The sequence below is a fragment of the Podarcis pityusensis genome, assembly GCF_964106645.2.
Source record: "Podarcis pityusensis genome assembly, chromosome: 2".
NCBI lineage: Eukaryota > Metazoa > Chordata > Lepidosauria > Squamata > Lacertidae > Podarcis > Podarcis pityusensis.
Window position 1 is genome coordinate 115,184,621 of NC_138029.1, and position 14,395 is coordinate 115,199,015.

The window sequence follows — 14,395 nt, forward strand, 5'->3', positions numbered from 1 at the left end:
CACGCTTCTCCTCGGCACCCGATCCGTAGCCTTTAAAAAGGCTCCTTCACGAGTCGGGAGAGCGCTAACGGTGCCAGCCGAGTCTCCATGTCCACGGCCCTCGTGGCCGTGGTTTTTAAGGGTCCCCGCATCGCCGGTGCGGTAGGACCCAGCCCCTGCCGAGCAGGCTCCCTCCGGAGCTCGGAGGGAGTCCGCCATTCGGCGATGGCGCCAACCCGGAAGTCCGCGACAATTCATTCATTAGCTTGCAAAGTGGTCTGAGCCTTACGTGCTGATAGTCAACAAAACTACAACAAACTCCACCAGCTCACACAGGGAAATGGTTATTTAAACGAGCAGCCACCAAGGATGGCTTAATATATTTCCACCGTAACAAAGCTGCTCGGAGCTCCACCCATCTCCAAGGCAACAGAGATCCTGAGTAATCACACCTGAATTTCCTGTAAAGGGAACACGCCCATTTGCAGACGCAAAAGAGAGAAAACGAAACCAGCTCCCTCTTCCTGGCGAGGCAGCAGCCATGGCAGCTTCTGGGGGTCCCGTCCAGGATCTCCGCGAGGAAGCCACTTGCCCCATCTGCCTGGAGTATTTCAGGGATCCAGTGATCATCCCGGAGTGCGGGCACAACTTCTGCCGATCCTGCCTGGTCCAGTGCTGGGGGGAATCCGAGGGAGAGGCTTCCTGCCCTCAGTGCAGGGAAAGGGTTGAGCAAAACAGAATCAGGAAAAATCTGCAGCTGGCAAATTTTGTAGAAATAATTCAGAAATTCAACCATCCGCAGGGGAAAGAGGAGGGAGAAGGAAAGGGGAGGGTCTGCGAGAAGCGCCAGGAGCCCCTGAAGCTGTTCTGCAAGGAGGACCAAAGCCCCATCTGTGTGGTGTGTAATGTATCCAAGGAGCACAAAAGCCACGAGGTGGTTCCTCTAGAGGAAGCGTCCCAGGAGTACAAGGTGAGAAAAGGCAGAGGGTCTTTCTTGGGGGGTGGAATAGCTGCAAATAAGAGGGGTTTGCAAAATAAAAAATAAATATAAAATATTGTAATGTATTCTTTCCTCTTGCAGCCCAAAAGGAATCCTCCAGCAAGAGATATTGTGCAGCCTGATAAGACTAAACTTCTGAAACTTTATACAATAAACATTTTTCTTTTTGAGAGATTAAAGTGCACCGCCTGAATGCAGGCTGTAGTAACTCCACTGGGAGGAAATATTGCAACATCGAGGATTAATTTAATAAAAAGGAGGGGGGAGATGTTGGAGGTGTGTTCAGTGTGGGGGACAAATAGCAAAACCCCCATGTTTCTCAGCTCTGATATAGGGCAGCCCCATTTCTGCCTCGTCTGGGATGAAAAAGGGGAACCTCTGCAAAAGACCCAGGGATGTGGGGCAGGGAGCAAACATAGGGTTGAGCTTGCCTGTTAATGTGTAACGCAGCCCAACTTGAACTTTGTTTTCTTTTCAGGATCAGATCAGCAGCTGCCTAGACAATGTGAGGAAGGAGAGAGAGAAAATTCTAGTATTTAAAGCAAACACAGAAAAGGAAAGCCAAGACCTGCTTGTAAGCACTATTGTTACTATTTTAAGGTGAAAAATGCTATAGTCTAAAATCAATATCGGGGGAGGGGGAGAATATGAAATACAGAAAGGGTTTCTTTTGAACAGCCTTATCTCCCACAGAGCATGAAAGACTATTTAAAGGAGGGGGTGGGCTTGTAAGTTTTTACGAAGCTCTTTCTCTGCTGAATATGTCAGAAGTGGCCTTCCAAGGAAATCTGGTTAACTGGCCTCTTCATCCTTCAAGAGCAGACTAGATGCCTGATATTGGCCCACTGTTCTCTTCTTTCAACCTCTTTGCTGCAGAAACAAACAGATGCAGAGAGGGAAAAGATGGTGGCTGAGTTCAGGCGACTGCACCAGTTTCTGGAAGAACAGGAGAAACGTATTCTGGCCCAGATGGCAGAAGTGGAGAAGGAGATTGCAGCCCAAAGGGAGGAGCACCTGGCCAGACTCTCCAGGGAACTCTCCTCTCTTGAACGCGCCATCCGGGAGATGGAGGAGAAGCTTCAGGAACCAGAGAGAGAACTCCTGCATGTGAGGCCTCATCCTGATGTGAGAGGGTGGAGTGGGCTGCTTAGTCACATTAAAATGCTACCGGAAAGAAAACAGTACATGAAAAATGAAAGGCATCAGTCCTGGGGTCGCAAAAGGGGCCTTGCTAGATGAAACCACAGGCCCCTTCATTCTTGCATTCTGTTCTTTCATTGGCCAACCAGAGGTCTCTGAGAAGCCTAAAAAACAGTAGTGCTCTCCAAACCTGTGATCCCCAGCAGTTGCCACTCAGCTGCTTAGTATTTATAACTGACTGAAGAAATGCCTCCACTGACATCTTTCTTTCTTTCCTTCCAGGATATTGGAAGCTTCTTGCAGAGGTAAGTGATGGAAAACCCCTGCCTTATTCTGATGCCACAGAAGTTCCTGTTTAACAAGTGAGAAACTCACTCTCCAGTTTCTCCTTCTAGAGATAGCTTAGGACTCCATCGTCTATTTCACAAAATCACAGACAAAAATAGGGACACATTTTTGTGGTAGCTATTGGTCCCATCTACTGTAAAATTACAGACAGAAAGCTGTTCCCATTGCATATTTCTGAAGGCCCTTCTCTGTGATGGAATCATTTACTCTGTAGTTGATACAAAACGGAGGGACATTCCAAACGGGCTTGTAAACATCTTCACTATAACTTACCCGTAAATATTTGATATATTTCAGGTTTCTGCAGGTTCTTCCTCAGACATAAGAGTGTGAGAAAGGGCCCTGCTGGATCCGGCCAGTGGCTCATCAAGTCCAACATCCTCTTTTCACAGTGACTAACCAGATGCCAGTGCAAAACTCGTGAGCAGGATCTGAGCCCCAGAGGACGCTCCCCTCCTGTGGTTTCAGAGGCACCACTGCCTTTGACCCAGCCATGATGAAGAGTAGCCTCTGAGAGCCTTGTCCTCCAGACAACTTCAAAATCTCAAGAATTTTGAAAATCTGCCATGTTTAGAAAATATTGCTTTAATTTCCAATATTGTCTCCATTTTAAAAATATTACCACTGTGCTAAAATACATTTATAATGTTAATTGCAAAAGCCATTCCAAAGCATTCTGAACTTCTTTATATTTCAGAAATGCACATACCAGATCTATTTTGTTCTACTCATTTATGCTTCACTAAAACTAGTGTAGTCCTAAAATCTCTGCATAAGGACCCAGTATTGTTCACTTTTCTTCAAAAATTTTTTTGCATATATTAACTTCTTCACCTTCAATCTCATATTTCTATATTTCCTTCAGCATATTTTGGAAGCAGGTGTGTGTAGCAGTTTTTCGTCACCTTGCTAGATGCTCTGTAGATCCACACATTATCTAGGTGCTCCGTTTTGTCATAGGAAGAACCCTGCTCCCAAGTCTTCATGATATATCCATCATGCCTTTATCATCAGGATGAGCCTTGTCAGAAATTCTGCTCCTTGCACTGGAAGGATGGTGGCTTGACTTTGTTCTTCTCCTCCCAGGTCTCAGGAGAAGGAGAACTTAGAGGATCCTCTGGTGGCTTTTCCTCCTGCCCTGAAGTGGAGGATCTGGGACTTCAGAGATATAAATCCCTTCCTGGAGGGAGTCATGAAGAAATTCAGAGGTAAGAAAGAAGGGCTGCGAGTATTTTATACTGGACATTTAAAATTGCTCATAGAATCATAGAATCATAGAGTTGGAAGAGACCACAAGGGCCATCGAGTCCAACCCCCTGCCAAGCAGGAAACACCATCAGAGCACTCCTGACATATGGTTGTCAAGCCTCTGCTTAAAGACCTCCGAAGAAGGAGACTCCACCACACTCCTTGGCAGCAAATTCCACTGTCGAACAGCTCTTACTGTCAGGAAGTTCTTCCTAATGTTTAGGTGGAATCTTCTTTCTTGTAGTTTGGATCCATTGCTCCGTGTCCGCTTCTCTGGAGCAGCAGAAAACAACCTTTCTCCCTCCTCTATGTGACATCCTTTTATATATTTGAACATGGCTATCATATCACCCTTTAACCTCCTCTTCTCCAGGCTAAACATGCCCAGCTCCCTTAGCCGTTCCTCATAAGGCATCGTTTCCAGGCCTTTGACCATTTTGGTTGCCCTCCTCTGGACACGTTCCAGTTTGTCAGTGTCCTCCTTGAACTGTGGTGCCCAGAACTCCAGGTGAGGTCTGACCAGAGCAGAATACAGAACTCCAGGTGAGGTCTGACCAGAGCAGAATACAGAATACAGTGGCACTATTACTTCCCTTGATCTAGATGCTATACTCCTATTGATGCAGCCCAGAACTGCATTGGCTTTTTTAGCTGCCGCATCACACTGTTGGCTCATGTCAAGTTTGTGGTCAACCAAGACTCCTAGATCCTTTTCACATGTACTGCTCTCAAGCCAGGTGTCACCCATCTTGTATTTGTGCCTCTCATTTTTTTTGCCCAAGTGCAATACTTTACATTTCTCCCTGTTAAAGTTCATCTTGTTTGTTTTGGCCCAGTTCTCTAATCTGTCAAGGTCATTTTGAAGTGTGATCCTGTCCTCTGGGGTGTTAGCCACCCCTCCCAGTTTGGTGTCATCTGCAAATTTGATCAGGATGCCCTTGAGTCCATCATCCAAGTCGTTGATAAAGATGTTGAATAAGACCGGGCCCAAGACAGAACCCTGTGGCACCCCACTAGTCACTCTTCTCCAGGATGAAGAGGAACCATTGATGAGCACCCTTTGGGTTCGGTCAGTCAGCCAGTTACAAATCCACTGAGTGGTAGCATAGTCAAGACCGCATTTTACCAGCTTCTTTACAAGAATATCATGGGGCACCTTGTAGAATGCCTTGCTGAAATCAAGGTAGGCTACATCCACTGCGTTCCCTTCATCTACCAGGCTTGTAATTCTGTCAAAAAACGAGATCAGGTTAGTCTGACATGACTTATTTTTCAGAAATCCATGCTGACTATTGGTGATCACAGCGTTCCTTTCTAGGTGCTCACAGACTGTTTGCTTAATGATCTGCTCCAGAATCTTCCCTGGTATTGATGTCAGACTGACTGGGCGGTAATTATTTGGGTCTTCTCTTTCCCCCTTTTTGAAAATAGGGACAACATTTGCCCTCCTCCAGTCTGCCGGGACTTCGCCTGTTCTCCAGGAATTCTCAAAGATGACTGCCAGTGGTTCTGAGATCACATCTGCCAGTTCTTTTAATACTCTTGGATGCAGTTCATCTGGCCCTGGAGACTTGAATACATCTAAACTAGCCAAGTATTCTTGTACTATCTCCTTAGTTATTCTGGGCTGTGTTTCCTCTGCTGAATCATTTGCTCCAAATTCTTCAGGTCGGGCATTGTTTTCTTTATTGGAGAAGACTGAGGCAAAGAAGGCATTGAGGAGTTCAGCCCTTTCTGTGTCCCCTGTTTGCATTTCACCATCTTCTCCTCTGAGTGACCCCACTGTTTCTTTGTTCTTCCTTTTGCTATGGACATACCCATAAAAAGCCTTTTTTGTTGCTTTTAAACTCTCTAGCAAGCCTGAGTTCATTCTGTGCTTTAGCTTTTCTGACTTTGTGTCTACATGTGCTGGCTATTTGTTTGAATTCCTCTTTGGTGGTTTCCCCCTTTTCCATTTTTTGTACACATCCTTTTTTAATCTTAACTCAGTTAAAAGTTCTTTAGATAGCCACCCTGGCTTCTTTAGGCACCTTCCATGTTTCCGTCTCATTGGTATTGCCTGAAGTTGTGCTTTTACTATCTCCCTCTTAACAAACTCCCAGCCATCATGAACTCCCTTTCCTTTTAGTATTACTGTCCATGGGATCTCACCCAGCACTTCCCTAAGTTTTATGAAGTCGGCTTTCTTAAAGTCAAGAAATTGAGTCCTAGTATGCTTGGCTGCTCCTTTCCGCTGTATAGTAAACTTCAGAAGAGCATGATCACTCGCGCCTAATGATCCTTCCACTTCTACCCCACTAACCAGGTCATCAACATTGGTTAGGACCAGATCTAAAATGGCTGTTCCTCTTGTTGCTTCTCCCACTTTCTGGACAATGAAGTTGTCTGCAAGGCCAGTGAGGAATTTGTTTGACCTTATGCTCTTGGCTGAGTTTGACATCCAACAAATATCCGGGTAATTGAAGTCCCCCATTACTACTATCTCCCTTCTTTTGCATGCTTGGCCATCTGTTCCAGGAAGGCATCATCTATGTCCTCCGTTTGGCTTGGGGATCTACAGTAAACTCCCACAATGAGGTCTCTGTTATTCTTCTCTCCCTTAATTTTGACCCAAATGCTCTCACTTTGGCTTTGAGGTTCTAAATCTTGGATCTCTTCACAGGTATACACATCCCTGACATATAACGCCACTCCTCCTCCTTTCTTGTCTGGTCTGTTTCTCTGAAATAGGTTGTATCCCTCCATTATTACATTCCAATCGTGGGACTTATGCCACCAGGTTTCAGTGATGCCTATTATGTCATATTTAGTTTGCTGTACCAAGAGCTCAAGCTCATCTTGTTTATTTCCCAAGCTTTGCGCATTAGTGTACAGACATTGAAGTCCATTAATCATTCCCCCATGTCTCTTATTTAAGGATTTTTTCCTCCCACCACTAGGTCTGCGTGCTGTTTGCTCCATTTGGTCTATGACATTTGGATGATCATCTTCATCAATTGATAGACTCCTACCTTCAGGAGCACTGTCTCCCTCCCCCACATCAGTCAGTTTAAAGCCCTCCTGATGAGGTTTCTGAGATTTTTGGCAAAAACATTCCTCCCAACCGTTGTGAGGTGCAGCCCATCGCTTGCCAGAAGTCCATCTTCAAGAAACTGCAGTCCGTGATCTAAGAATCCAAACCGTTCCTGTTTACACCATTTGCGAAGCCAGCTGTTCACTTCCACTATTTTTCCCTCTCTCCCTGGGCCACGTCGTTCAACTGGGAGGACAGATGAGATGACAATTTGTGCATTTAATTGCTTCAATTTCCTGCCCAGAGCCTCGTAGTCTCTTTTGATCTTCTGGAGGCTATTGCTTGCAATGTCATTGGTTCCCACATGAACCAAGAGGAAGGGGTATTTGTCAGTGGGTTTTATGATTCCTTGCAGTCGTTCAGTTACATCTTGGATCTTAGCCCCGGGGAGACAGCACACCTCCCGAGACATCTTGTCAGGCCCACAGATCCCTGCTTCTGTTCCCCTCAGTAGGGAATCCCCTATCACCACTACACGCCTCCTCTTAGGTTTGGTCGGGATTCTTCCGTGAGCTGTCCGTTCCAAGGTCGCCTGCACATTCCCTGAGGACTGACTTTGCTGCTCGTCTTCATATTCCTGATCGACTGTAATGAGGGAGAGATCCTCAAATGGAGTCTGTTCTTCGTCTTCCATGCTAGGGGAGAGGACTTCAAAGCGATTGTGTATTTCTAAACAATCAGAGCGAACCCTGGGCCTCCTACTTCTTTGAGTCACGTTTCTCCATATATCTGGCACCTGTGTTGGTGAACTAGCCTCCTTCTCAGGGGTGTCCCCTGTCTCCTCCTTGGTGGAGACTGTGTTCTCTGTTGCTTCCAAGAAGAGCTCCAGCTCTCTAATTCTTTGGAGCGTAGCTACACATTCCTCCAGTTGATGGACTTTGTCTTTTAAGAGGGCAATCAACATACAATTGCTGCAGGTAAAGCTGCCTGCAACCTTTGGCAAGATGGCAAACATTGCGCTGGAACCGCAGGCGACTGCAGCTGTTCCCTCACCCTCCATCTTGAAAATGTGTCGTTGGGGGTGGCTACAGTGGTCCTCCATCTTAAAAAGCGTGAAGACAGGACAAATAACCCCCCTAAAAAAACCTAGGTCTCCCCCAACAAACGTTTGAGACTAGCTCCCCTAAATCTAAAAGATGGATCAAACTCTGCGCGCCATTAGGTGCGTGCCGCTGCCTTGCTAGCTCTGATAAGCTCCTCCCACAGCTAATCACCTGACTCAACAGAAACCCTGCCCCCTCTGACCTTTGCACAGGGAGAGCAGCATGAAAGGTTCCAGGTCATTAGCAGTGCCAGGAAAATGGAATGTTTATTTATTTCTTTTCAATATCTAAAAGTCACACTTTCCTATGTAGATGACTCATAACTGATTTTTCTTATGAAATTGAAAGAGGGGGATAAACCCTTCTGGCTGGGCTCTGGAAGCTCCTGCGAGATCTTGGGGGAGCCTCCTAGGTTCCAGTCAGCAAGGTAAAGGGCTTGAAAGCTCTTGCCATGAAGGGTTTGGCCACCAGGCAAATTGCTTTTAAGACCTTACTGGGCTCTGAGAGGCTCCTGCGAGATCTTATGGGGCCATCTTGAGATCTCTGATGGCAGGGGTGATTCTGGGGGTCGTTCTGACTTTGCTCTATTTGCCCTTATGCACAATCCCCAGGAATGTAACCCACCCTTGAGTTGTGAGTTGTCTTTAAAAAGTTCTACTTGACCTCTTCCCATCTCTCAGCCAGGCCTTAGGTGTTTTGACGCATCTCACCCATTTCCCAAGTAGCCTCACCTACAGCTTTTTGGGCATCTCCTCTGTTCCTTTGCCGCTGAGATTGATGTAAGGGGGGCAGAGGGAGGGAAGGAGGGGGGGGTGTCCAAGAGCCAGCCAGGAGCAGAGGGGACTGGGGTTGAGGCCTCCCATCATGGAATGAGGATGTCTGGATCTTGTTGTTCAGGTGGAGATCTTCTGGGGGTCCTGCTCCTCCTCCCAAGATTTTTGCAGGCCTGAACTTTGACATCACCTTATGCAGGGTTAGCCAGTATGGAGAGTTTCAGATAGTTTTAACTGCAACTCCCATTATCTCCAGCTGGCATGGCCAGTGGTTAGGGAGGATGGGACTTGTAGTCCACAACACCTGGCTACAATCTCATGAGCTCATATTGTTGATGTCTGAATGATGGTGTGATGCTAAATCTCTGTTCCCCTTTCTCTCCTAGACACTGTGGTATATGGAGTTCAGCTGCAAAAAGGTACTTTTAATCATCATAATAATTTATTATTCATACCCCACTCATCTGGCTGAGTTTCTTCAGCCATTTCTGAATCAAAAAGAGGCACAAATTCGGGAGAGATGGTATCCGCTTCTCAAAAGACCAGGCCACTGCAGCTCTTCCTTCCATGCCTTATTTCCCCTTATTTCCCAGAGGCCTCTGTTCCGTGAGAGCAGCTTGCTGGGCTAGAGGGGCTCTTGGCCTGATCCTGCAGACTCTTAGGAAGCCCCCAGCCCAGGATGCCTGGCTTTTCTGTGCCCAATCTCCATAAGACACAGGGGTGGTGTGAAGCCAAAGGCTCCTGGCACATGAGGGGGAAATATCCCTTTGAGCCATACAGGATCCCCACCCCTTTTAGGAGAGCTTATGTAAGAGTAAGGTTTACTCATACGTGGGAAATGCATGAACAGAAATAGCTCAGAAAATGACCTTTGGGCGCGAGAAGGTAAATGGGTTCTGGTGTCAGTGGAGGGAGATGGGGGCTGCCTGAGTGTGAACTCCAGGGGTCCAGCATCCCTGCAAGATTGGGGGTCTTCCCTCAGCTTTCGTATTGGAGGGGAGACATGACTTCTCTGCTGCAACATGATGACGAACTAGAGAAACTGAAGAAGTGTGCTTGCACACGAAAGCTCATACCAAGAACTAACTTAGTTGGTCTTAAAGGTGCTACTGGAAGGATTTTTTTATAGAGAAACTTGAGTAAACTTAAAAGAGCAGGGCAGAATTGCACCACAGACCATAGCTGTCAACGTTTCCGTTTTTTTAAGGGAAATTCCCTTATTCCGAATAGGATTCCTTGCAAGAAAAGGGGAAAGTTGACAGCTATGCCATAGACTGTGGAAAAAGGCTTAGTGGGAAGACAGAAGTCCAGTCTGGCCTGATCCTGGACACTACAAAAAGGGAATCATCAGAGCTGGAAAAGGTGTAGCAGATGGCAGCATAAAGGAAACTCTTGCTTATCTTTAAAATTATATAATTATATTCTGGGATTCTTTTAGACAACAGCAATGAGTAAAATGCATAAAGGCTAATCAACACAATAAAAAACTAGAAAAACCCATTACATTAAAAAAAAGACTAATAGCAGCAGTGGCAACATCCCACATCACACTTAATCTCCAAAGGCCACTGTGTAAATGTGTGTCTTTAAAAAGAAATTGCTTGACTAACATTCCATAATGGGGGGGGGGGACTGCAGAGCAGATCTTCTTCCTAATCTCCCCCAGCCTGACCACTTTCTCATTGTGCTTTCACTGCCCACCTTTTCCATAAATGTAAGGGGGAAAAAGACAAGTCATATAGCCAATCAAGACTAGGGAGCCATTGAAGGTGACAGTTGGGAATGGCACTTCCTAGGTGTTGCAGAATCATAGCATAGCAGAATCATAGCACTGTAGAGTTGGAATGGACCCTGGGGATCATCTAGTCCAACCCCCTGCAATGCAGGAATATGCAGCTGGTCCATACAGGCATTGAACCTGCAACCTTGGTGTTATCAGCACCATGGTCTAACCAACTGAGCTATCCAGGGATAGCCCGCGGAGCCTCCTCAGTGCAGCGGGGTGCCTTCATCCCACTGCCCTGTGGAGGCTTTGCGCAGCTAAGCCAGAAGCTAGAACAGCGAGAGGGAGCGCTGCGCAGCCTGCATTCGCTCCATAAGATGCACACACATTTCCCCTTACTTTTTAGGAGGGAAAAAGTGTGTCTTATAGAGCGAAAAATACGGTACTTCGAACTCTTGCAGATGTTTCAAGAACCATTGTTAAGAACTTGATGGACATCCCTGTCTCCAATGCAGAGCCATGGAGTCCCTGTTCATTTCAGAGGGGATGCTATTTCTGTCATGTGCCTAAAAAAGAGTCAGCTTCCCAGTTGACGTCCTTTCTCTTCTCTTTCCTCCTCTGCCCCCACAGAAAATGTAACATTGGATCCAGACACAGCACATCCCCGCCTCATCCTGTCTGAGGATCGCAAGAGTGTGAGTTGGGAAGGAGTGCGTCAAGACCTGCCAAAAGACCCTGGGAGATTTGACACATGGCCCTATGTGATGGGATGTGAGGGTTTCACAGCAGGCAGACATTTCTGGGAGATTTCTGTGGGGAGCGAGTGGGAATGGGCCGTGGGGGTGGCCAGAGAGTCTGTGAAGAGGAAAGGCAAGTTCATCGCTGGTCCTAAGGAAAGGATCTGGCGCATAGGGAAGTGGAGTGATCAATACAGGGTCTCCACCCGCAATGGGCGTCCTGTTTTGATTCTGGGTGGGGAGCCCAAGAGGATCCGAGTGACCCTGAACTGTGAAGGGGGACGGGTGTCCCTTTATGATGCTGATACAGCAGCCCTTCTCTACTCATTCTCAGTAGCCTCCTTCTCTGGAGAGACCCTCCAGCCCTTCTTTTACGTGAGTGAGGAAGGGAACCTGAGACTCTATTGACTGAGAGTGCAGACAGACAAGCGTATATTCATGGCCATCATGACACATTCAGTCTCCTCTTCAGGACTGAGCTGACAGGCACTTAAGGAGAAACCACATTTGCCTAACTGTGATTGGTCATCCCTTATGTCAGTCATGATGCAACTCTCCCTTCTCAGGCCAGCTTGGCAAATGACACTGATTGATTGGGTCCCCTGTCAGTCCCCAAACTTGCCTCTCTCCCTTGGGAATCAGCTACTTCTGTCGGTGCAGGAGGTGCAAAGAAGCAAGAAAATGATTTAGGAAACAACAGCACCCCCTTCCCACATTTCTGTTTCGATATAGTTCTCTTTCCATCCTCCAACTCTGACTTAAAATTTCTAGCGACAATACCATCATCTCTTCTGAATACAATCAGAATTATGCAAGGGCATCACTTAAAACCTTCCTCAGCCTCAATCCTGCTCTCAGATTCCTTTTCCTCCCCCAAAACCTCCACTAGACATGGAGATGGAAGTTCCAAAGCCCCTTTTTTGAGACTACTGAGGGAAGCTTATGTGGTAATTCAGCAAAATATCCATATCCAAAGAGACCTGCTTGGGAGTGGAGTACAGTCGGCCCAAAATTCATGCACAACTTACATGATCACAGCTTAGAACCCTTCATCGAACCACAAATTAATAAATAGAAAGAGGGAGAGAGACCATGAAGAACTGTCGGAAGGGGTTGTGTGAGTCTCCAGAGCCCAGAAAGCAATGGCAGGGGGGCTTTGGCAGGGGGGGAAAGAGTTTCTAAGTCCACCTTGCTTCCCGGCATCTAGAAAGGTTGCATAAAGCTCTCAAGATCTCTGGCTTCAAACAAGTAGGGATGGTTGCTTGGGGGGCATTTTTGGGGGTCTTCCTGACTTGCACAATATTGCCTTTGCATTCTGACCCCAGAAACGTAACCCCCCCCCCACAGGTTTTGGGCCTCGATGTAACAAAATCCCCTCTGACAGTGAAGAGCCTCTGTCAGAAGTTCTGAGGAGAGGACAGTGACAACCTAGAATATTTCGGGGGGGGGGTTGGTAAATTCCCATGTATACAATTATTTTCTCCAAGGTGCTTTGTAGTGAGCAGTCAGATACATATCTGTATTTTTAGAGATCACCTCTTCTTATATTTTTGTATAATGGGCCTGAAAGTATTTGGGGATATGTTTCCTGTGCTAACGTGTTTGATTCTATTAAAGATTGTACGTCTTGTTGCTCCTATTTTGTTTCAAACTTAACAGTATAACATCCGTTCCCTATGACACTTCCTCTAGGGATTTTAGGGGGGGGTTCTATCCTGTTTTATCCTCAGAGAAACCCTGTGAGGTAGAAGAGGCTGAGCTGAGAGACTTAGAAAAAGGAGACACATTAAAGTTTATGAAGAAGAAGAGTTTGGATTTGATATCCCGCATTTCACTCCCCTTCAGGAGTCTCAAAACGGCTAACAATCTCCTTTCCCTTCCCCCCCCCACAACAAACACTCTGTGAGGTGAGTGGGGCTGAGAGACTTCAGAGAGAAGAGTGACTGGCCCAAGGTCACCCAGCAGCTGCATGTGGAGGAGCGGGGAAGCGAACCCGGTTCCCCAGATTACGAGACTACCGCTCTTAACCACTACACCACACTGGCTCTATGATCAAAAGGCATTCGAACCTGGGCCTTGTCATCCCAAGTCCAACACACTGTGCACTCAGAATGTGAAATCTTAAGAAGGGTCCCTTCAGAGATTTGTTTGAAAGTCCTCTCTGCAAAGCTCCTCTATATATTGTAGCTCCTCTTCAGACCTTCCTGTGTTGACCGTTAATGTCTGCAGGAGGCGTTGATATTGCTTGAGTGAGGGGCAGATTTCAGGAGCTTCCCTTCATAAGCTTGTATTTTGCACCTGGATTCATTTCTGGACCTCAGCATTTCAATTAAAACTGAAAGCAAATTCCCCAAATCTGAAGTCTGCCCATCCCTTTATTTGTGGGAATCCCACAACCGGGAGAAGAGTGAGTCTCAGCCGTATCTGCCATGTCAGTGAGAGAGCAGGTACCCTATTGACACCCTCCTTTTTAACACAGAGACAGTTGTGGGCAAATGGAAGGGGGGGAATGAAATAAATGCCAATTGCAATAGTTCCCCCACCCCATTTTCAACAGAAGCATTGCACCCAGTGCCAGATGGATGGGGCATACAAATCGGGAGAGGCGTTTTAATTCAACATTTTTATCACAGTTACCCAAATGGCAATTCTCAAATTGGAAGAGGAAGAGGAAACAGCACAACTTTCTAATCTCTTCTGAGCTCTGTGGAAGAATGAGGAAATTGAGCCTACAGTCCTGTGTCCACTTCCCTGGGATAAGTCCTTTTGAAGTTACTCTGTGTAGGCAAAGGTGTACACTTTATATTCTGGGTACAGACAAAAAGGATTAGCTCACAGGTTTGGTGTTTGCGTAGAGAAAGGGCTTCTTCACACAGCACATCCTAATGGTTTTGGCCACTGGCTTACACACCCTTTAAAAATTGGTGAGACGAAGGAGGGTTTGAGACCAAAAGCCCTTTCCTGTTGTTCACCTCCACAGCTTCAGCTTATTCAGAGGTAGACTGCCTCTGCACCAGGAGGTTTCATTTAACAGCCCCAGAAACAGTTCCCCTTTGACCTGGCCAACTACTGCCACAGGGTCTGTGCAGGTAACAGTTATAATTCCTTTATCATCGTTAAGATAGGCTTAATGAATAGAAGCAAAACATTAATGTGTACATATGGATACCCCCAACTACCCTTTTTATGTCTCCCCCGCCCGACCTTTTAGGCAGTCTATGGGACTGATGATCTCCACCCCCAAAAGTTTTCCAGTTTGTCCCCCGTGACACAGCCCGTTCTTCCGTTCCGGACTGGACATCTCCAACTCCACGGATCTCCTGCCCTGTTC

The 14,395-nt window shown here is 46.6% G+C and overlaps 1 protein-coding gene and 1 long non-coding RNA gene across 2 annotated transcripts in view; one reads left to right on the forward strand and one right to left on the reverse strand.

The window, feature by feature from the left end:
* The window catches only part of LOC308470238, a 118,596-nt gene that overhangs the window by 82,859 nt on the left and 21,342 nt on the right, over positions 1 to 14,395 (reverse strand). The window lies entirely within an intron of this gene.
* LOC308469800 (zinc finger protein RFP-like) lies at positions 391 to 12,703 on the forward strand. The gene is made up of 7 exons (XM_080992761.1): positions 391 to 949; positions 1,458 to 1,553; positions 1,856 to 2,086; positions 2,402 to 2,424; positions 3,554 to 3,675; positions 8,991 to 9,023; positions 10,958 to 12,703. The coding sequence occupies exons 1-7, from the start codon at positions 521 to 523 to the stop codon at positions 11,470 to 11,472; spliced, it is 1,449 nt and encodes a 482-aa protein (XP_080848887.1). The 5' UTR covers positions 391 to 520; the 3' UTR covers positions 11,473 to 12,703.

Excerpts from the sequence above, each read along its gene's own strand:
- LOC308469800 (XM_080992761.1), top strand. The coding sequence starts at position 521 with ATGGCAGCTTCTGGGGGTCCCGTCCAGGATCTCCGCGAGGAAGCCACT. Across the intron at positions 2,425-3,553 it reads ATTGGAAGCTTCTTGCAGAG|GTCTCAGGAGAAGGAGAACT; the intron begins GTAAGTGATGGA and ends TTCTCCTCCCAG. Across the intron at positions 3,676-8,990 it reads AGTCATGAAGAAATTCAGAG|ACACTGTGGTATATGGAGTT; the intron begins GTAAGAAAGAAG and ends TTTCTCTCCTAG.